The 23,387-nt window shown below is 45.8% G+C and overlaps 1 protein-coding gene across 1 annotated transcript in view; it reads left to right on the top strand.

Moving 5' to 3' along the window:
• Nucleotides 1-4,079: 4,079 nt before the first annotated feature.
• Nucleotides 4,080-23,387, top strand: part of KSR1 (kinase suppressor of ras 1) — a 52,616-nt gene continuing 33,308 nt past the window's right edge. The window contains exon 1 of the mRNA XM_065694293.1: nucleotides 4,080-4,502. Coding sequence (XP_065550365.1) covers nucleotides 4,245-4,502 — 258 coding nt within the window. The 5' untranslated portion in view covers nucleotides 4,080-4,244. The remainder of the gene's footprint in view (nucleotides 4,503-23,387) is intronic.

The raw sequence follows: 23,387 nt of genomic DNA on the forward strand, positions 1-23,387 counted from the left end.
GCCTAATTATTTTTTATTATCCCTGTGTTGTTTTATTAACCAAATATTTGTCTTTTTGCCTCACACACATCTAATGCCAGTATACAAATTGCACAAGGGGATTATGCCAGCATGAGTCAATCTTGGGTGTGTTTATCCTCAGAGAGACGTAAGCCTCTGTTTCTAGAGGAGGGTGTTTCTTATCCCTGTTAGACCTATGAATATCTTTCCCCAACAGAATTTGTCACTTTTCCCTGCTGGCATGTCTGCTGCTAGAACAAGCCCCACAGCCTGGCAGGCCTCCAAGTGGGGTGGGGGCTACATCCTCTGGGACGGCCATTATTTAGTATTTACATTAGAGCAGAGCCTAGAGGCCTCTAGCTGAGATCCAGGCGTTGCTGTGCAAGCAGAGAGTAAAAGAGACACTTCCTGCCCCAAACAGTTTACAGTCTAAACAGAGGAGACTGGTGACAAATAGCAGACAAAGAGGCAGCATTATTGCGACACAGCTAATGCTAAAGCAAGGCTGCAAAGCCCATGAGATTTTTCTAAAAATAAGTAAGTTTTTTGCTTGTTTTATAGACTATTAAAATGTGTTCAAGCTTTCTTAAAGGTAGAAAGTGTTCGGTTGCTGTAGCAGCTGCAATTCTTACTCACGTGACTCCAGGAGGTGAGGTCTTGTAAGATGAATGCATCGCTCCAGTGATCCTCCTTTCAGTCTCAGTTCAAAGGTCCTTTCTGTTCACCTGCCTACAGAAAACATTGAGTGTAGCTACACAGCTAATTTCTTGTGTCCTCCTTCTGTGGAGCAGGAATTGTTTCTCTTACATTGACCAAGCACAGTGGGTTTTCCCCACCCATGAAAACGACTTTTAAGGACAACCATGATGTTTAATTTGCACACCTCTCAGCATACAGTCCTGTTTCCCGTATCTATCCCTATCTCACTGGCACATTCTACTGTGAATTTGTTGTTCCATTCCTTAATTTTGACCTTGCATTTTAACTGGTAGAAGACTATTAAATCCCTGGGTTCTCTAATGACAGGTGATAGAGAAGAAGTCAAAAATACACAGAGGGAAAGGAGTGGGTGTTTCGTCTGCCCAAGGTAGCTTCTCCTGTAATTTGTGCATGAACTCAAATGTGCAGCTGAGCAGGAACAACTCTGTGGACCTAAACACAAAAAGTTCTGGAAGGTGCAGGCCAAATGTTAAACTGCTATGAACTGGTCTGTCTCAGCTGCAGGCAATGGAGCCATTTAAACTACAGAAAACAATGAGGATTTGCCCCATAACCATCATCTCACCATCTTCACTCTCTCCGTATATCCTAAAAAGATTATCCAGCAGCAGGTCTAAAAATAGGACTTAAGTTTCTCAACTTCACAGCAGACAAGCATGCCAGAACTACTGTATGTTATTGTGCTGCACTGCAATGAGAAGGAAAGGAAAGGAATACTCTTACTGCCTGTGTAGGAGGAAGCCTTTGAGGGGAGTCATCAGTAATAAAGGCCTCTTTTATCTGAACCACTGAACATTTCAGCTCTTCAAATCCCCAGTTCCTATTATGTGTTAGACACATCAAATAGAGTAATTCAGTCTCATCATCTAAATTCAGTGTTGTGATAGCTAAATGAAATTGGGGCAAGCTAGCTAAAAAGGTAATAGGAGCTTTTCTGAAAAGCAGCATGTGAAATGCATCAGTGCTTTTCTTTCTTTGGGGAAAAAAGGAAAAAGGTCTCTGTTTTTCCTCAGTGAGCTTGAAGAGCCTTGATACGGTCTGTAGGGCAGGATTTTGTAGAGGTGATTAGCAAGGGCAGGGCTTTATCGTGGCAGTCAGCAAGGGAAATTTCGTGTCCCAGAGAACTTGTGTGGGCAGGAGACACGTACCTCAGCATCACATCTGTCCAGTGGTCACCTTGGGTGACGCAGGCTGTAACTCTGTGGGACACCCAAGGTTGCAGCCCCATGTTAGCCCAGCTCTGGATCTACCTCAGCGTGAGGCAATGGTTCAGTGCTCACCTCTGCCCCTTCTTTCAGCTGTGCTACCTGAGTGCCATCCTCTCCCTAGCATGTGAGCAGCTCACCTGCATGGAATCTGCTTCCATAGAGGAGCACTCAAGGATTCTCCACTTCTCCTGTGAACACAACAGCTGCACGAACACAAAGTTCGTGTTCGTTCAGCAGCGCTGAGCAGGCCGGGAGCGCATGGCATGTGCAGAGTGTTTAGTCAGCACATTTTTTCATGCAGGCCTGCAGGGCAGTCTTGTAGCTGGAACTGGAATGCTGCCCACTTATGGTAGCCAGTTAATGAGGCCGGCACTCCCAATGCCGAGCAAACACTTGCAGAGAATGCCAAGTATCCTGTGATGCACAGCCCACAATTTTCCTAGTCTGCTTTCTTATGCAATACACTTGGTTTCTTGTCTGTTAGCAAATGGATGTTCTCAGGTGGGTATATAGAGAATGTCTACAAGAATAATACCCCTGTTACTACCATTTCTTGGCTCCATGGCCACCTGTACTTGAGGAATTTGAACTGTCAGAGTTCTACAAACTAAAATTTCCAGTGCTAAACTTCCAGTGCTGCTAAAAGAAGAGGGGGTTGGTAAAAGTCTTTTTCACAAGGTCAGAAACATGGAGGTAATAAGCAAAGTGAGTTACTTTCCCCAAACCACAGGACTCATCAGATGGCAAACTAATTAAACCCTAATCCAGCAAAGCCCTTAGTGCGTATGACATTTATAGCATGTGAATAATGACAATGAAATCAAATACTTAACCTGACCCACATTCTTGAGAAAATTACTAAACAGCATATGCCACACTACTTGATGCAAACACACACCACCTAATGTGGATACCAGTAACCATCTGACCATGAGAAAAATAGCTCAGTGTCAGACAATCTGCTCTGCTTCACTGCCTCATGTCCTAGATTCATAGTTTCCCTCTTCCCTTCATTATTTTTTATTTTAACATATAAAAATCTCCTTTGTGTTGCCACATGCAGCTCAGGTGTCATTTTAGCTTTTAAAACCTGGTGTCAATCTAGTTTCAACTAAGGAGGCTATCTTCTCCTGTCAGCAAAGAGCAAGGGAAGGGCCTTTCCGGATCCCTCACATCAGAGGAACAGTCCTAATTCTTCTAATAAGTGGGAGATGTGTGGTTCCTGCACCAGCACCTCAGTTCTGAGCCCATCAGGCAGGATACACAAGCAATGCATCAGTGAAGCAGTTACCTGCATCCTTTTCCCCATGTTTCCACTGTGAAAGCTGAAACCACAGTGGTTCACAAAGCCTTAATAAAGTTCCCTCCAACTCGTGATATCAATGAGCCCAGATGACTATTGCACTATTGCTTACAGTCACTAAAAGCTGTTTATAATAATGCCCACATCGTGTACTAGACCTGGACTTAGTCTTAGCTGAGTAAACGTTTATGTCAAACAAAACATGTACCTGATCGATTTATTCAGCAGTTGGGAAAGGCTATTTTAGGAAGACTCTCTATGGCCTTAGTAGGTGACTTGTTTCTAGCTGGCACTGGGTTTGTGTCATGGGGTCACCAGTGCCCATGAACTCAGTAACAGCTCATACAACACAGGCTGCAGCTCCACTGCTGCACCAGACCACCCCATCCAGGAAGGCACAAGGGCCATCTGTGGACACACACAACCCCATTTTGATGCTGTTTTTAACCTCTGGACCTCCAAATCCTCACAGCGTTTAGTGCCCGCTGGCTCACCTGAGGTGCGAGGAGCTCGGCTGGGCCCATCGCCCACAGCGAGGGGCTGCACACCCCGGGGCGGACAGGCCAGGCCCAGCACTGCCCCGGCCCTTCTTCCTTCAGCAGATCAGCGGCGAGGCTCTTCCAGGGCGAGTGCAAGCCCCAACATACCTGCTGGAAGGCTGAATGGGCGGAGGGAGGCTGAGGCGGGCGGAGGGAGGCGCTGAGCCGCCAGCGGAGATAGCGAGGCGGGCGCTGAGGAGAAGAGGCGGGCTTTTGAGGCGGGCACTGTGGGGCGGAGGGAGGCGCTGAGGCGGGCGCTGAGGCGGGCGCTGAGGCGGGCGCTGAGGCGGGCTGGGCGGAGCGGCCGCCGCCCGCGGTGCCTCGCCGTCGCGCATGTTAATGCTCGGTAATTGCCCGGAGAGGCGAGGTGGGGCGGAGCCACCCGCCGGCTGCCCGCCCTCCCTCGCTCCCTCCCCGCTGCTCTCCCCCCGCGCCGCCGCCGCCTCTCCTCCCCGGCCTCCCTGATGCCGAGGAATGGATAGAGCGGCTGCCCTGCGAGCCGCCGGCATGCTGGAGAGGAAGGAGCGGAGCGGTGGCGAGGCGGCGGCCGGCGGCGGCGCGGGGCCCCGGGCGGGCGCGGCAGCGCGGGGCTTGCCGGCCGTGCGGAGCACGCTGCAGCAGTGCGGGCTGCTGCAGGACCTCATCGACATCTCGCTGTCCAACCTGCGCGGGCTCCGCACCAAGTGCGCCGCGTCCAACGACCTCACCCAGCAGGAGATCCGCACCCTGGAGGTACGGGGCTCGGCGCCGCCGAGGGGAGACCCGCCACCGCCCCGGGGGAGCCCGTCCCTCACCGGGGCCGCCCGCCCTCGCGGCTGTCAGGGCCGTGAGGCAGCCCCCGCCCCTCCCCGGCTCCCCGCCGCCAGAGCCGCGTCCCTCGGGGCTGGTGCTGAAGGGGAGGCGAGGGCGGCCGGGAGGAGGAGGGTGAGGACAGGTGCCGGGCAGCGCTGGCCATCCCGGCGGCCGCGTCCCGGGCGGGCGCGGGGTGCCCGGGCTGTCGGAGGGGTCGCGGTTGGTGCGTGTGGCCGTGCTCCGCGGCCATGGGGCCTGTGGCTGTGCTCGGGTGTCGCTGTGAAGGTAGATGCGGTGAGGTGGGGACCAGAGGTGACCTGAGCTCCGGAGCAGAGGCGGGTCCCCACATCGCCTGTCCTGGGAGGCTGGATGCAGTCACGCTTCGCCTCAGGTCTCTGGTGTTCGCTTCTGGTGGTTCCCACCCTGTACTCCAAGCTTGTCTCTCTATCCCTGGCTCAGTTTCACTGATCTAATCTGATCCTCCTTTTCACTCCACTGGTGCAGCTGACAAACGGCATCATGGTCTGGGCTGGAGAGATGTTTGCTGTTTAGAAAGATTATATGAAACTCTTTAAACGTGAAACGTGCTGCTGTGATGCTTTCAAGGAAGTGCTGTCCGTACACGAGTCTGAACGAGTATTTGAAACAGAATGTAGATTTCTTTTTTGTGTAGTTTGTTTGGCCCTTAGATACTTTAATGACATTTCATTTTACCTGTGTGCAGGTAGTGTTGCTCTAAGCAGAGTAAATGACACCCTCCCTGGGATAGAAGCTTCATGTGAAGGCAAACGGTCCTTTTCTCCAGCCTGACACTGGAGGCTGTGGAGCTACAGCATCTGGCCTTTAGGGAGCAGGATCATTACAAGAGTGTAACCGTAACAAACACGTATACTGCAAAGTCCATCACATGAGAAATGAAGGTTGGAGAAAAAATCATGAAACAATAGGTGGTAGATGGCTTCTGGCACAACCTCTTGGAAATGTATTGTTCTTCCTTTTTTCTTCCTCTGCCTTTCTTGTGCCTTTTTTGTTTGGTTGGTTTGTTTTGTGGGGTGTTTTGTGTTTTCAAATTTGTAGTGCTTTTTCCTCCTGCCACCTCCAAATCATGTTCAAAAGGCTATTCTTTATAAAACAATATTTGTGCAGGCTTTTGGCAACCCTACTGACGGCCTTTTTAATGCTCAAACAATATCAATCAGCATCATTTCGGGAAACGATCATCAGTATTTTGCTGGGGACCTCTTCTGAAAGGAAACCTTTACTCACAAAGGGTAAAGGCCACTGTCATCTTCGGATTCTTCTGAAAGCAACAAAAGGTGTTTCTAGTGTCAGTTGTCAAGTGTGTGCATGCATTCCTCTTCAGCATTTATCTGTTTAAACAAATGGGTGCCATGATCATCATTGTATGATGCTCATACAATTTACTATCAGAAAAAAGCTTACCTGAAAGAATTATTTTGAAGGCACAGTCCAATATGTGATTTCTCTAGGAGTTCAACCAAGTACTGTGTCTCTGCCAACACGTGAAGCTGTGGGTATGGATATGGGCCTGCGGCCTTTGCTCTGTTAGTTGCCGGTACCAGAATATGCGTTGTCAAGTGCAGCTTGACTCTTGTGCTTAACTCTCTGTGTCAGTCTGCAGTGGGTCTCTCCACAGGGGCAGAGTGAAGAACCAGGCTGGAGACAGGTCTGTCTTTTCCCCTGGTGCACCAGAGGGTGGTAGGCTGCAGTATGGTCTCAGTACACAGTACAGACGGCTATGGCACTACAGGGTGTAATTACTGTGCCCTAGTTAACGTGGTCGGGGCATTTGCATGGGCAAATGGGTGCACTAATCTCGCAGAGAGCCAGTGTTACTGATGGGTTGACTGTGGCACAGCTCTGTGCAGACTGTAGGTAACGCCTCACGAGTCAGTAGTTCACCCAGAAGCTGGAGGCCTGGAGATACCCAAAGCCTGCTGTGGCTTTCCCGGAGTGGCCAAGACAAGTTGCTGAGGAGTCCAGTGGATTCTGAAGAATGGCTGCATTTGTACTTTGGATTTGAATCTAGGCATCTGCTATTCTTGGGCAGAAATTTTTAATGGGAAAAGAATGATGAAAATATAGCTGCATCAATATAACTGGTAAACTGTGTAGCAAAGCCTCAAGGAAATGATAAAGCATGAGAGAGATAAAAGCAGAAAACTGGAAGCAGGAAGTACTAGTTTTGGAAGGGAGGGGACTTCGGAAGTTGAAGAAGTAGCTCCTGAGGCCAAATGTAAGGCTGGATGTGTGTGATTTGAAGACAACCCAGTGTACTAAGTCAAAAATAAGTTTATTGATTTCAATTTCTATTGGGAGGGATAAAAAGGCAGGGAAGCTTCCATAATACAATCCATATCTAGCTCATACACCTCTGAAAGTTCTGCAATGTCTAGTTTTGGTGACAAACCCGTGAACTTAACAGGTGAAGGGCTATTTCCTTGACCACAATCCTCTCTGTTAGTGAACCCATGCACAGGGATGAATGCATTCGGGTGGATGTGGCTGTCTCAGCTCTATACCAGCTCAGGTCAGACAGCACTGTGTGCTTATTGCCATTTCTAATCCCACAGTTAGCACAGCCCTGAAGTTCTGAAAGTAGTTGTAATGTGAATGGGATTGATAGCCTAAACCACCAGTGCCATTCATCTAAGTGCTTGTGATATTTTAGTTTTTACACCAGACATACTAGTTTGGTCCTTTTGGCACGGCTTCTCTCTGTGCCTGTTCACAGTTTAGAGAGCTGTCATGTACACCACATGATTCATAATGTGTGCATGTTTCAAAGTCAAGCACATCAACCTAACTAAAGGTATCTGAGTGCATGCTTATGTCCCTCCCAATTTACTCAAATGCTTCAAGTCCTTTCTCATTGCTCTTGTGTATAAGCTCTTCTCGAAATAAAGCACATGGTAGATAAGGATTTCAAAACGGGACCTTGACAGGTAAAGATAAGCACTCATGATAGCTCAGATGAGTGCAGGGAGGACTTTCTGTAATACAGAAAGAAAGGGCTATGGGAATTGCTTGCAAATGATGTGTTGAGTGTACATGTGTTACATGAGCTGGCTGTTTCACTTGTAGGAAGGCCATTTCTTAGAAGGGCAGGGAGTTTCCCTGTAGTGGAAAGTAGACTGTGTTAGTTTGGTTATTAGCAGACAGGTTCTCCGATGCCACAAGGTCCTGTGTATCTTAAAAAGTTTTATATGTTCTGCCAAGTAAGTGCTTGAGTGTTTTTGCCTGATGCTTTGGTATAGGGTTTGCTTTCAGTTCTGTCCCAGCAGGTTTACTCACTTCTCAAGTTGACTACAGAACTGAAATGGAAAATAATGGTAATTTTAACCCATACATACAAGAGAAAAATGTCTTGCTACACAGTGAGCATCCAGTGTTGCTCCAAGCAACCTTGGAAAGAAACAACTTGGTCTTTACTCTGTCCCTGTGCTAATGCCTTGCATGACTTACATTGGTAAGGGTGGGGTGGTGGCACATATTGCTAAGATCTGCCTGCTGTTTAAGAAAACCTATTCTCATTGCTCTTTGACTGGATTATATTTGTGATAGAGACACTCTTGACCTGTATGCAAAGATCCCTTTGACCTCTTCCTCAGGAATGTCTTCTGGTCAGCACCTCCAGAAAATATCACACCAGATCAGAAAGCCGAACTCCAGCTATGCTTTGTCACAAATAAGTATGTTACTACTCCACAAATCTGCCTTTCATATCGGCTGATTGATAACTGTGGGTTAAATATGTTTGAACTTGCTCTGGCATTATCTCAATTCATTTGGCAAGTTGGCTAGAAAAGGCTTATCTCTTACCAAGGAGTCCCTAAGCAGAAACAAATGCTCGGAAAATGGGGAGAGGCAAGAGAGGAGAGGAAGAGGAATTGTAATCATCCAAACTTGCAGACTGGAAGTTGGGCATGTGTTATGCCTAAGGAAAGGAAGACTGTGTGTTTGTAAATTGGAAGTAGTGGGAGTAGTGAATTTTTCAGGCCAAACTGCAACCTGTAGCCACATGTTTGAGTCCTGTTCAGCGGAAAAGACTTCCTTTTCCAGCAGACCTTACGTAAGAGAAGAAGAGAGCCTCTTACTTCATCTTACCTTTTGCATATATGCAGGATATTTGGTTTTCTTAAAGGTGTCTTCTTTTTATTTTTTTTTTTTTTTAGGACTTTTTTCTTAGGCTTGTGCTTGTTTGTATAAGATAAGGTTCAGCAGAGATTCTGTTTGAGGGAGAACCATCTATTGTCATGAAGCCTGTAGACATCACCTTTTCTTTGTGATAGTGTATCTCAGTATATGATCAGAATTTGCATGTCATAAAGGAATTTATCTCGTCTCCTACCATTGATTTTTGTATTAATGTTGACACAAAAAGTCAGCAGCAGTGTTGTAACTTACCTGGGGTTTCCGGACAAGCTCTGATGAGTAGGTTGTCATCAAGATGAAGATATGACAAGATGCTCTCTTCACTTTTCTGTGAAGGTCTCTATGTACTTCTTGCCTTGGGTTGGATTCTAAGATGCACTGATTGGGAAGCAAGAAAGAAAGCATCAGAGTAAGGCTTTGTTCTGCCTTTGTCTTTCTAAGGCTGCTTGTGTGCTCACTGTATTATGTTAAAATAGAATTACTCCTGCTCATCTTCATGAAGAGTCAGCTCAGAGACCCTTTTCAGCAACTGAACTCCGATAAAGAGTTTTGGCAGAGCCTGGAGTTGAGACCTCTGTACGTACGTGCCTACACACACTGACAGGAACCCCGATCTGTCATGCCAGGCAAACCTCAGGCTCCACGTACCATTTCTGGTGTTTATTGCGTGGTCAGAATTGATCTAATCAGTGAAGTTGTCTGACTTGAACCTCAGCTCTATCTTGCTAAACTCATGCTTGCACAGATACCACCTGAGCGGAGTCTGCTACTCAAGTTCAAATGCGAGCTGTTCATGCATCTTACACCAGGAAAGCCCCGGTTAGTGTTACAGCTGTGCACTAGTGACACATTTACTGCTCTTAGTCAGCATGGTGGCACACAGATATATCACCTGGTTCTGTTCATAAATAGGAACACTTAACGAAAGGAATCATGTGACACACCAAATTGTTTAGCGAGTAGTTATGCTTAAAATGATATTTCCAGCATAGAGCATGTAATCTTTCCAATGCTTGAGGAAAACCCCTCACCTTTCCTTTAAGGCTAAGGCTTCTTATCCTTGTTTTCAGCCCATAGGGAATATTCTTCTCAAAGGAAAATGTAATGAAAGCAGACCTGGCTATCTCTCACCCTTTTGGGGGTTGAGTATGTATTGGCTAGATTACTGCTGTGGTGAAAGGCACAGAATGAAATATAGATGACACCACCCAGAGATACTGACTCAGACATCTCTTAGAGACTTCCCTCCCTCCTCATTTCTAGCTCCCATGGAGTAATCCCACACAGTCGACGCTACCAGCAGCACAGTGTTGCCACAGCTAGCAAATGGGGGGAACAGAGACTCTTTGAATCTGGGAACACACCTCTTCCAAAAGAAGTGGGTAGTTCTTCCAAGACATAACTTGTGAGCAATTGTGCAGAGAAGTGTCCTGGGCACTCCTGCTTCTTGGTAGGAATCTGAACCTAGTAAAAAACTAGCTCAACATGCTTAAGAAACAGTTTGGCAATCTGGCTTGGCTTTGACTGCAGCTATTCCTTACTGGCATAGCCCCCAGAATCTAGGACAAGATCAGTCCCAAGTTAAACTAGAGAAACTCTGTGTTGCTGCTACAGTGGGAGGACAACTGAGAACCATCAAAGTATAGAGGTGATATAGGTGGTCAGATACTGTCTTTTGCCTCAAGCCAGAGCAGCACAGAGCTGTGCCACCTACAGATCCCGGAGGCATGTCGCAGCCCAGCTGTACTGCTGTACTCACTCCAAGGAACATGAAGTAATCATTGGTGGTGCTGTAGTGCTCGCTGGGACCTGTGCTACTTGACAGTCACTGTGGTTCTGTGGCTAAGCTCACTGTCTGTGTTCTGAATGTGCTTTTGCACGAGCTGTTCAACTGTTTAACTGGAGCATTCCTGAAGTGAAAACTCAAACCTTAGCTTAGGCCCTGATCTCTCTGGGCATGTGACTATCACAGCCCAGTCTGACAGTAGAGTCTTTTGTTCATCTTTCTCCAAGTGCAGCACATGTATCTTAAGTCTGAGCTGTTGGGGCTGTAGGAAGATGGAAGGTGCAAATAGCATTGGATTTGTGCACCTCAGCTCCAGACTGTTCAACCAGCAACACAACCTGTATGGTGATGCTTTAAATTGCTGCTGAAATCAAGGTGGTTATGCAGGTGCAGAAGAGATGAGGATCTGGTTAGTGGCTTTGCTTCCAAAGCAAATGACAGCAGGAAGACATTAGTGTGGAAAGGACTAAAACAGAACTCAAAGCCAGAACATTTACTTGCTTTGGCTCTATTTGAGCCTTTTCAGGTGTTACTCAGGATATTGTTCAAAATACCTAAAATTACTTGCTTCCTACGAAATAAAGCCACAATGGCAGGTAAAAGCAGCACTTTTGCAATAGAACTCTCTCCACCTAAATACAGGCTGTGAATTTTGTAGCTTGACTGGCAACACTTCTGGTCAGGCAAATGTGATGTGGGGAAGGGGTGTCACAGGTGGTGCTTGCAGAATGTGTACTTAGGTATCTGTGACTCAAATACACTTTCCATGCTTTAATGAATGAGAGGAAAAAAAGAGACAGCTTCCTGTTGTGGGGTTTTCTAGCAGTGATTTTCCTAAAAGGAGAAAACAAGGAGTTTCATGGGTTTCTTTTGGCTATCCTTGGGGGGACAGTAGTAAGGGCCGGGACTGAACCCCACTGCAGGCCCATGGTATCCTCTGTGTAAGAATAAGATCAGTGACTCCTTGTCATTGCCTTGAACGTGACTGTATCATCATCATCTTCTGAACCCTCCCTGCAGAGACAAAGCTGTCCTGGCCAATCACGGTGCAAAACAAGCTACTCTCCAGCATGTCCTACTTTTAAATTTCAGTAGGGAGAATCTATCTTGATGCTCTATGTTTTAAAGGACTAATTCCAAGTCTGCAGACTTGCCACTGGGGCAAGGCAGTGTTGCTTGTGTCTACAGGGAAACGCTAGCGTGCCTCAAGGTAGGGCAGTGACTGTCCAGGAGGTAGCTGAAGAGTAGTTATTCTTTTAATGTCAGTATAAATGGAATTACAAATAGCCTCTGCAGAACCTGCCTGGATATTTGCTGGTCTAACTCAGAGAAGAGTTGCAGTGAAGCTGCTTCGTGCCCATTAGCCATTCCCTGTCTGCTTTCAGGGTCTGCAGGCAGAATTGGATCCACTGCCGCCAGCTGGCTTTTGGTACTTTCAAATTTGGCTTTAAAGTTAAAGCATAGCTGTCTTTTTTCTCAGGAATGTATTCCAAAGTGAACAGGGGCCAGGTCTCTCTCGTTGCCTTTCTGCCTAGAGAGAAAATCTAATTTGTACTGTGTGCACCTTAGAGAAGCAAAGAGGAATCACAGGACACTTAATCAGTAGCATAAGGAATCATGCTTTGATCAGGGGCTATGGACTGCCTCTTATGATTATTAGTTATCCCAAATGGAAGACCTCTAATAGCAGAAGCTGCATGATCCACTTTAGAGCAGTCATTAACATGACACTGAAGACTCTTGCTGGGATGCAGCAGATCCAGGATCTGATCTGACACTGCCAAGACAGGTAATTGAGCACAGTGTTCAGAATGCAGCAGGAGCCTCTGGGTCCCTGAAAACCTTCAGAAGCCTTTTGCAAGTGAGTTTCACAGGGCAGACAAGCATTTTCCTGCCCAGTTGTGCTCTCCTGATGTGCTTCTAAAACATGGTTTGTTGATTTCTCAAAGAACTTTCACTTCTGTTTGAAGCAATCTAAATTTAGAAAGGAAGTCTTAAGCTTCTCACTGCTGCTGTGTGTGGGCTATTGTTAAGGCTTGGAGATTCCAGTGTGAGGTTTTATTTTTAGTTATTAATGATGCTGAATAAAGTGGAAAGAAGCAATAATTATTCTGGTTTACAGAGTGTGAACTTTAGCTAAGCATTACTGCTAAAAGATACAGGGAAGGGGAGGTACATGGACCTGCCAGTACAGTACTGGAAGCTGTGTGTCAGTGCCTCTCAGGCTGCTATAGCAGAACCTTTCTACCTGTTTCCCTGCCCAGGCTTAAAGCATGGAGAATATTCTAGCAATTTTTCTAGTTTTCATCTTCCAGAGCAGTGTTTTCTTTTTTTTACCTTTACAGTAAGCTAGCGGACCATGTTCTGCTTTAGGGTAGCTCCACTGAAATAAGCAGAAGTAGTAAGATTTTGTTATTAAAGCTTCCTGACTTTTTTAGATGTCTCCCTCTTATAAACTGCTCTTCATCTGCCAAGCAAAACATTTCAGTTTATGGGCCTTTTGTCTTGCTGACCAAACCTGAAACTTTCCACAGAGTAAGACATTTCTTATGAAGGTTTCTGACTTTAGCTCTCCCACAGTTTCTAGAGACTGTTCACGTGCCTCAGGCCAGCACCAGCTAGTAGTATCAAACTCTCCTACTGCAGAGCAAAGACAGTACTTCCCCCCCCCCACCCCCCCCCGCCTCATTTTAGTCAATTCTGGAAGCTATGCCCTTTTCCCCCTTGTTTTAAGGAAACCACTGACTAAAATACACAGGTATTGTTATCAGGAGATTGATCTGGCTGGAGAGATTTGCATAGGTTTCATCCTGCTCCCTTTGGAAAAAGAAAGGTTTCTTCTCCCCCCTTCTTTCTCCTTTGAAGCACAGGGTGTCTGGAAGCTCTCTGGAAGAGGAAGGAGGTCATAGTGTTGAAGTAAACCAAGGTGAGCACAAGCACCAAAGTCTCTTAGCACTTGCTCACACAACTAAGCTGGGAGAAAGCTCAGAGTAGCTATCAACAGCCTCATTTGTGTTAAATCAGGATATTATGTGTGTTAAAACTGGTTTGGTCTTGCTTTGTGGGTCAAGTGTAATATTTGAAGAACCGCTGGCTGATGGCTACAGGCCCCATGTAAGCACTGTTGTATTGGTGGCATTTTGTATGGCTATAACGAGGCAGAGTTTCTGTGGGACACCTCTCTGTGCACTCTAAATTCCTGGGCCATTTGCAGTCATGGCCAGTGACTTGAGTCTGGAAACTGAGGTTTGGCAGAAGGAAGGAGAGCTGCTGTAAGTCCAGGTCTTCGGCTGCTGCACTGAAGCACTGGCTGGACTTGTGCTGAGACCATATCTGTAGGAAATACAATCCTACTTTAGGGGAAGATGTTTTTTCTAATGATGCTGAAGGCACCATTGTAGCAGTAATTACCCATTTGCATCTAACTAAATGGGCCTTATCAGTTACCATCTGCTAATCTCTAACTGGAGGCATAGCTAGCAGCAAGGGCTAGCTGAGTATATCTACTAGGGTGACACTAATATTTAGCTTTTTATTCTTATGGAAACTGAATCTACAACACTATTCTGCTGCCAAGGCATGCTCCAGTTCCACTGATGTGTTCTTTCCCTCATTTTTTCTACTGTGTTACTCAAATTGCCCCAGTTGCCAAGAATAACTAGTTTGTGGTCTGAGGCAAAGAGCTTTGAAGTTAATGGACACCTCCAACACTGGCTTTCAAATTGAAGGTGGTGGCGTCTGTCCCTTCACTGAGTGAGAAATGAGTAGCTTGGTAGCAGCAGTGCAGTGGTGATGCAGCTCTTAGCTGAAGCCCGTGGTAGTGCTAGTGCTCCTTACAGCTCCCCCCTGGGGTCCACTCAAACTGCCTTTACCTTCCTTAATGAAGGGGCAGATCCTGCCTGTAGCATTTTACTAATAGATTTTTCAGTGTCCTTTTGAACTGTTGTGCCAAGACGGGTGAGTTGGGAGAGGTTTAACGGCTGGCTTCGAGGTACCCAGTTTTTTTGTGGCAGCACTGGGAGAAGATGCAGAGCTGACAACCACAAGATATTCCGTCTTAAAGCTATGTACAGAAATCTTGTTGCTGTGGTAGTCAACTTTGATGCAGTGGAGCAACTAGGAGCTACTTGGAATGGGGGGTGAGGAAGACTGAGGAGAGGAAGCATCAACCCATGCTGGTGTTTGTGACAGCATGCCTGGTCCTGTAGGAACTGGACAGTAAGAGCTGGAAAACATGCTGACCCTGCAGGGTTGTGGGCGCTCTTGCCCAGAGCGTTCAGGGTTAACACACTGCTGATGTGCAGATCTTTGGGAAGAGCAGGCTGCTTGGGAGCTCAGAGAACCATCCGTGCTTGTTTCTGTCTACCTTCATTGCACTAACTTAGCCAGGACTAGCTAAATCCTTCTACTAGGCTTAACCTGCAACCTCTTTCCAGTTCTGTTAATGCAAAATGTTTCCGGTTCTTAATCTTTCCTAGGCAGAGCTCCACTATGTACCTTCAGCCCAATGAATCCTGCTTGTGCCTGCAGTGGGTGCCCCATACAGCTCGAGTGTCTCTACCCAGCAGTGCCTTCCCAGCCAACTCAGCTTGTTCCTCTGGCCGAAGCCTTGTGGACAGACTGCCTGAGGCCCCACAGCCATAGCCTGACTCAGCAATTTTCCACAGTTCTGGCTTGATCTTTCCTGCAGCTGTAAAACCAAGGTGCAGGGGGGAAGGGGAAACACACAAGGAAATGCGTGGTCTGATCCCTGCCTCTCCCTTTCACTCCTCATAGATCTTATATGTAAATAGGCTGGCTCAGCCTTTTCCATCTTCCTGTATTCCTGACAAGAGGAGCCTGGTGTGAGGTCTCTTCAATCCAGGCATGGCGCCTTTATGCTGCACAGGATAAAGTCTCCACACTCGAACAGTGTTTTGCAGGGGGTTTAGCAGCATGGTCTGTGTCAGCTTTCCTGACAAAGCCTCAAGGCTGTGGGAACAGTACCAGCAGGCACTGCAAGCCTCCACATTGCTGGAATTCTTTAGAGTTCTAAATGCTGAGCCTTCAGCCCCTAATACAAGTAGCTGTGGCTCTGAGATTGGTCTGGCCTCAAGTTTTGGGGCAGAGAACATGGGGAAAATCTGGAAGCCATGCTGAATGGATGAGGGATTCTGAATTTATCAGTAAGAAAGGTTCATTTCTCTGAGAAAAAATATTTTGAGATCTTTTCCTCTAAGAAGCCTGCTACCACCTCTTGCAGCACTTACAGTGCTGGCTACCAAGTCCTGTACTCCTTCATGGCTTCACCTGCTACCTCCTCTATAAAGAGAGTGCCTGTTCTGTGCCTCTTGCAGTTCCCAACTTGACCTGCTGTCTGCTGCGCATCACCAACACATGTAGTAAGCACTTTCTAACCTGGTTGCCTAAGAGATTAGGTACTTTACAGGTACTCAAATGCCACTCATGAGGACAGCCAGTACTCTTGCTGTCACTTCAGATGCCCAAAGGCAGAAAGAAGGAATGACCTCCAGGACAGCCAGTATCAGACAGGTGGGGATCACCACAGCTCAGTACAGATAAAGGTACCTTCTGCTAAATTATTCTGTCATGTTCTGATGAGCTTCTGCTTGCCATCTGCCTCTTACACAGTCGTCATATCAGGATCTGTTCTTTCAGGGACAATTTAATTAGATCTGCTTTCAGTAGGTTTTAATCAACTATTATGGGGTTGCTGGTAAATTATTTACAGCCGTATCACTTGATGGAACACTTGGTCTGCTAAAGGGATCACATCAGTGACATATCTGTAGCAAAGCGTTCAGCTGGCTTTAACTTAGGACCCTGTTTGTGTTCCTTGGGGTTATGTGAGCCCACTTTCCTTTACAATAGCAGAAACTGAGTGTGACTGTGCTGAAAACAAAGTTGTTGAAGCAGTTCAAAACTAGGGTAAGAGCTGAATTTAGCTCTAGTCTCTGCTGGCTCAGTTCTTTTATAAGTGCCTTTCAAGGTTGAATACCTTAAACAGTGTGGCCTTGACCCTCACTTGAAGCTCCAGCTATTTAAACAGAAGTGCTGTTGTGCTGTCTTCAGGCTTGGTCTGATGTAAAGTAAGTGGTTTTTGAATGGGCAAGGTAGTAAAAAACAACACTCAAATAGCAGTGGATAATAAAGTGAGAAAGTGGATATTTTTAGAATACAGAAGGAGTCTTTCTCTGCCTCATTTCACCTGTCCCTTAAGTGGTGATAATTTTACAGCTGTAGGATATCTCGTCTCCTTCCATGCTGTTGGATGTTTGTTTCAGCAATATTACTTTTCCCCAGTTCAGCTCCCACTCTTTGTGAGAGCTCCAGCACGGGAGGATCCCAGCCTGGGTTCACAGCAATGACCATCTGCTATTCCTGCTTACATATAGCCTCTGAAGTGAGGTGCAGTTTGAAGATATATAATCAGTCTTACAGATCTGTCACCTATGGAAACCTCATTCCAGGTATTTGTTATGCTTGTTTGTTATTTACAATGAGCATGAGCTTGGGTGTGTTTTTAACACTTAGTGTGCAGTCTGTGGGTGCAGCTCAGGTTCCATTCATTACTGGAAAATTACTAAGTCCTTTTGAAGAAGAGTTTGTCTCTCTTGTTTCTGTCAAATTCCTTCCAGTGTAGTATTTAAAAGAATAGTTTTGCAGGTTCTTGGTGGTGTCTTGCTTCGCTTGATGGGTTCATAGTGCTGAGATACAGAAATACAGCTCAGCTGAAGCTTTGTGATCTGAACTAGACAGGGGACAGTAATACTCATTTTGAAGCACAAATCTCAACTGGGTGTTTGGAGAAAGGCTATTTAATACACTATGAAGGCCATATCTGACATCAGCCCAATGACTTCACTGTAATTTTATTTCTGCCATATTCATGTTAAGGCAGTAAATCCTGGCTTGGCTTACCCTCTACATCTGATGTATAAAAGTTGATGCAGAAATTGTGCAGACTTTGTAGTTGCACAGCCAAGTACAAAATCTGATGTAGTGATCTTGCACAGAATTTAAAACTGGGCTTAAAGGGGAATACAGTGATTGTCAGAATCCTGTTTCCAGCTATTCTGTCACTGCAGGGCTCCATCCTATAAAAACCTGAATCATTCACACAGAAAGTGTCCTGCCCTCAAAAGAAGGATGCTTCGAGACCAAAAGTTGCAACTTGCTACCTGTCCACACCACTGCATAAGGACCAAGAACTGTTACCAAGATTACAAGACTATGTGACAAGGGCTACTAACTTACATACAGGACCAATACCACAGTAAATTGACATAACACCTTGACAATGACAGTATGCTATCAGAGCTGTTTTACCTGTCAAAGCCTGTGTCTTGCTCTTGACCGTCCTTTATTGCCTTCTTCCTAGTTCCTATCTCTGTGTATCAGCTTTGCTGCTCCAGCTCATTCAGCCCCTTCACAGCATCCAGAACCAGCTCATATTTGTGTCCCTCCCTTTCAAGACATAAAGTGGCAAGAAATCTCTTACATGATGCTCTCATCCATGCCCCCATGACATGCAACTACTGCTACCCATGACCTAAATAACATTCATTGTTTGTATAAAGATTTCCTTTGTTCATACCTGGCTTTAAAATCTCTGCCACTGAAATGATGACAGGAATGCTTTAAAGTCCAATTCCTCTTAAGGTCTTTCTCTGCATTTTTAAGAGCTTGACCCTTTCCCTGAGGCTGATAATGAACTATCAGTATAGTTAGGAATCAAGAATATCATGTAGGAAAGTGACTCTCCCATGACACAAGCCATGTATCCTTTCAGTGGATAAGTGCAGATGTTTGAATTTAGGAAGTGATGTTCAGAGAGGTCCCATAAGGGACCAAGGGACAATTTAGCAAGCCATTGTGTCTTGTCATTATCATTTGTCATAAGCTTCTTGTGAAGGAAAAGACTAATTTACACTCTTATTGTGTAGGCACAGTGGATGCATGTTTTGAAAGACTCCTCAGAATGAACAATTGGGGTGAGAAGTTGTGTACTCTACCATTCCCCCCCTGCAATAAGAGGGAGGACTGGTTACACTTAGCTTGTGCTCTTTTATCCTTCCTCATTCTCCAGAATGACCAACAAGAAGGGAAGTTTTGGTGTTTGTAAGTGAAAGCTGAGCACACCGTAGTCTCAGCTGAAGGGAACTGAAAGCAGCCGGCCTGTTTGTGAGAGCATTTCAGTTAGCCACAGGTTTTCTAACCTCTCTTGGCAAGTAGCTGGGCAGGTGCCTTTCAGAGAGTGGCTGGTACTCAGTTATTTAGTATTTGAGGGACAAGACAATGTGGAAGTTGGGATAAAAGGGGACTTAACTGCACTTGTATTGCACTGTAATTCTAACATTGGAATGGCTGTTACGGATGGCACGGTTATGAGACAAATGGAGCCTTAGAGTTGCTTATCTGGGTTGAATATCTGGAGCACACTCCTGCCAGGTTATCTGCTAGTCTCAAGGTTCAAGCTAAAGTGAAACTATAGAGTGTTTGCCTTATAGTCTCATCCCTTTCAGCTGCTGTGTAACCCAAAAGGTTTTTCCTCTCCTTTTCTCCCACTGCTGTGCTTGCTGGTTTCACGTATGTCATCACTGGTCTGAAGCACTCTGCAGCTGCTAGAAGAAGGCTGCAGAAGGCAGGTTGCTCCCTGTCACTGAGTGTTCCCTGCCCCCAGACTTGGCTATTATTTATGCAACAAGATCTAGCACAGAGTGGCTGGAAACCAATGGTCCAGAGTTCATTTCCAGTTATTATTGTAGTACAGAGTCAGTCTGGTTAGAGGTGCTCATTTCTAGCACAGCACATATATCATTTGAAAGCATAAACAAACTCTAGGTCAGTTTTTCTTAGCTTCATACACAAGTGTTACAGCTAAACAGGAATAGCAAGATGGAGTTGAAGCACTTCAGACGTCCATGCTAAACTAAGTGAAGTCCCTTCCAGTAGAAAAGATGTACATGGAGGACTAAGCTCTAAAACACCAGTGGAAGTTTACCTTTTTAGTCTCTAGAGGTGTATTGAGGACAGTTCTTAGTTTTGTCTCAGTACATGTTTGAACTGGGCTATGGCTGAATAGAACACATCAGGATTACTTGGCTGGGTTGGGAGCAGATGTCAGTGGCCCCAGCAGATGTGGCTATTGGAGACTAATGGCGTGAGCAATTACACCTGCAGTCACACCCCTGTAGTGGTATGTGTGTGGGTGTTGCTGCTCTGGAGTTCAGGCATCCTACCTACACTAACCAGGCTAGTCATCTTAACTGCAATGCTCTTTTGTTTGCTTATTATCTAGGACACTACTAGGAATCCTTCACAGACAAGATCACCCAAGGCCCTAGCTTTGAAGGCAGGCGTGTTCAGAAGTTGTTGGTGTGCTCTCCTAGACTAGGGATTAAAGAGGCTGAACTAGGTGAATCATTACCCTCAGAATATGAACTTCTAGCATTCGGGTACAATCTTGGGTGTCTGTACAGTCTCAGCATCAGTGATCTGACTGTAACTACAGCCAGCACAGGAGCACTGAGTTAGTAAAGATGCTTGGCTACTAGCAGTAAAGCCTTCTTCAGCTGTACTTTGCTACATGCTAATACAGATTTGAGGCAGAAACGATGCTCAGTATCTGTACCTGGAGATGAGGCTACCTTAGGGTAATTCAGTGTCATTGCCTTGTCCCAGCTAGTAATCTGTGTGCTGCCCTGGGAAACAGAGGTCAGGCAGCTCATGGGAACAAACCAGTGTCATAGGCTGTTAAATTCAAAGGCAAAGTTTAATAGGGCAGTGCAGCCACAGTGGGCTGGACAAACAGGTCCCACTGGTTTCCAGACACTCTGTCCCAGCTGAGCAGAGCACCAAGACTGCAGGAGCTGGATGCTCTCAGATAGGAGCAGCACCAGTACTTGGTAAGATCAAAGTTTAGCAAAGTCAAGGCTCCATCAGGTACCACTAGAGTGTTTGAGCTTTGTTTAGCAAGAGTCCATAGGAACAGTCACTAATTTAAGTTCTGTGCAGTTAATACTTGAGTTCCTCCTACAAAGCACCATTGATGTCATTAAATTAACAGTTTCTAACCCAAGATTAACAGCTTCACTTTGCTATAGTCTTTCCTTTAGGGAGACACCAGCTTGGATGTCATGTTCCCTATTTAGGGAACAGAGGTCATATCCTGCTTTGTCTCTGTAGAGGCGACTCCTGCTCTTCCTGTTGCCTCGCTCTTTCTGTCCGTGTCCCTGCAGAATAGCAGGGGGAGTAGAAAGGAAGGAGAACGGGTCCAGTACAAAACCTCATTCAACTCAGTCAAAGAAACCCAGCAACTAAACAGCAGTTTTATAACAGAGCAAACCAGTAGAGCTTATGGACACAGCTCACCCCAGAAAGTGCCAAACCAAATCAAGAAAAGGACAATCAATACATCCATCCTGCAACACCACTCTTCTGCTTCAGAGCATTTCCCTCCATCTCACATTAAACCCAAACTTCTTCAACGAGTCCTTCATTCTCATTACAATAACACTGACTGCTTCAGGGGAAGGTACTGGAACTTCAGAGAGGGCTTTTCTACCTGTAGAGAAGTCCCTCCTGTCCCCACTGTGTTTTGGGGTGCTTGGCTGTCCAGAATTCTGTTCTGTCTTGTTCCTGACTGCATGAAAGTAAATTTCTCAAAGTGTATTATATCTCATGAATCATTAGCCTTCTGCAGCCAGCACAGTGAAGGGAATACACTTCCACACTAGGAAACCATGAGTGCTTTGGAGAAGTGATTCTTCAGCTGAGGCTACCTCAGGCATCATTGGAATTTGTGTTCATTGTGCTGTAACCTAACTGGCAGATGTGCTTACTCACTGTGTTGCGTGAGAGGAGGCCTGGGGATGCTTGACTGATGGGAGGCATGTCCTAAGGCTTGGTGCTCCTTCCCTTATGTTGTCTTCAACTACACCTCACAGAAGATCTCCTGAGACTCTGATGATCCTGATCTTGAGAGAACAGGGAGGCAAACCTGAGGACACAGAAAGAGGGAATCAGAATGATAAGTTGTGTGGGTTTACGTGTTTGTTTTCAGAGAGCGAGCTGACTAGGGAAGCAAACTCAGTATGAATCTCACAGGCCAGACCTAGAGGGAAGATAAAGAAAACTCATATAATCCAGTGACTCCATTTTATTTTTCATTGCTTTAGGAGCCTTCTCCAGAGCTGAGCTGTGGGGGAGCTGCTTTCTGCTTGGCAGCTGAATCCCGGATATGCTTGCACAGATTTTTCATTCCTGTATTTTTTGCCTCAGCACATTGTCCATAGCGCTCTGGAAGTGTTCTGCAGAACTGATGAGCAAACTGAAACTCTCTGACCCCTGCTCCATGGCAGAACATACCAAAGATTTTCCCTTTTCCTCTTAAAAGCTGCAATAAGGAAGTTTGCTTTGTAGGTTCCAAGCATTTTGAACAGAGCAGGGTAGGTCCGTTTTGTTCTTTCTGACAATCAGAAAGTGCAGTCTCATTGCAGCTTGTAAAAATAAAGCTGCTTTGCTGTTTTAAGGCACTTTCAGGGATCGTGGCAAGTTGCCTCATTCCAGTTAAGCAATTTCCTACAGTTGACATATTTAAAAACACCCCACGTGGTTTTCTCAGCCATCTCCCTCCTCTATTTGACTGTGAGGAGGAAAACAACAACAAAAACACACCCACCAAAAACAACCACAACACAGAACCCCCATCCCTGTATTTACACACGTGAGGTGAGTATTCTCTGCAGGCCTTCTTCTATTTCTGGCCTTGTTACACTGGAGGAGTGTTGTAAGATTTACTCCCAGCTGGGTTTTGTATCCCACCTAGCAGGAGGTGCAGTAGGGTACCAATGGTGTTTAAAGTCTTCCACTGTACAGGTGTGGTGTTTCAGTTTTCAAAGCATCCTAAGGAAGTTAGCATTTTTAGTAATGCCTAACTTATTCATGTCCCTTTTGGAAAGATCAAGATTAAACACTGTAAAAGAAAGGAGTCTAAAAATCCCACGAGTGATCTTTGTGTAACGACCAAGAGCTGGTTTGCTGCAGTGAAAAGTCTCAAAGCTTCAGGAATGAATTTGTATCCAGCAGTCAGAACTGTCAGTTCACAGTCAGAAAAATACAACATAGAATCCCTTTGTCTTTCCCCTGCTCCTGAGGAGGGGAGGATTTCCAGTACAGAATAGCACACAGGCTTCTTACAATGGCTTTTTATTTTCCCCTAAGCAGTCATGTTTTTTTCTCATGTCTGGTTGCTGTCCCTCAGCAGCCCCTCCTCGGATGGAGCAGAAATCCTGAAGCCCAGAGGCTGCTGGATTTACTCACAAGGTGACGATACTTTAAGACAAAAAGGACCTAACTAAGCACATGGAATGCAAAAGGGGTGATGAAGTATTTTGAAGAGTGTTTCCTAAGGAGACTGTACAGCACGAAAAGTGAAAGATGTAAAACACTGCAAAGCTCCGCAGAGAAAGGGGATGAAGGTGAACAAGTGTATAGATCACTTTAGAAACGATTTTACAGGCTGATGCTCTGGGGTTGTTTTCTGACTGTTGGAGTGATCTGGGTGGAAGGGGTGGCAAATGAACTTCCCTGCTCCAAAGATTCCTTCCCAATCCCCAACTGAGGAGAAAACTCAGGCTCAGGTTTCACACACACACATACACAAAATGCTTCAATTCTGATCCTGCACTGGCACATTTCCTTTTATTATACATTTAATGCAGATTTCTATTGAAAAAATACAATTTGAGAGCTTTGATCTGTTTCCATAGAACCCCTTGAAAATGAGCAACCTACCTAACCCACTTGGTTAGGAAGGCTTGGTTTTCACTGAGGGACTGTTACAATACACTTCTCTTAAA

The sequence above is a fragment of the Lathamus discolor genome, chromosome 14 (assembly GCF_037157495.1).
Source record: "Lathamus discolor isolate bLatDis1 chromosome 14, bLatDis1.hap1, whole genome shotgun sequence".
NCBI lineage: Eukaryota > Metazoa > Chordata > Aves > Psittaciformes > Psittacidae > Lathamus > Lathamus discolor.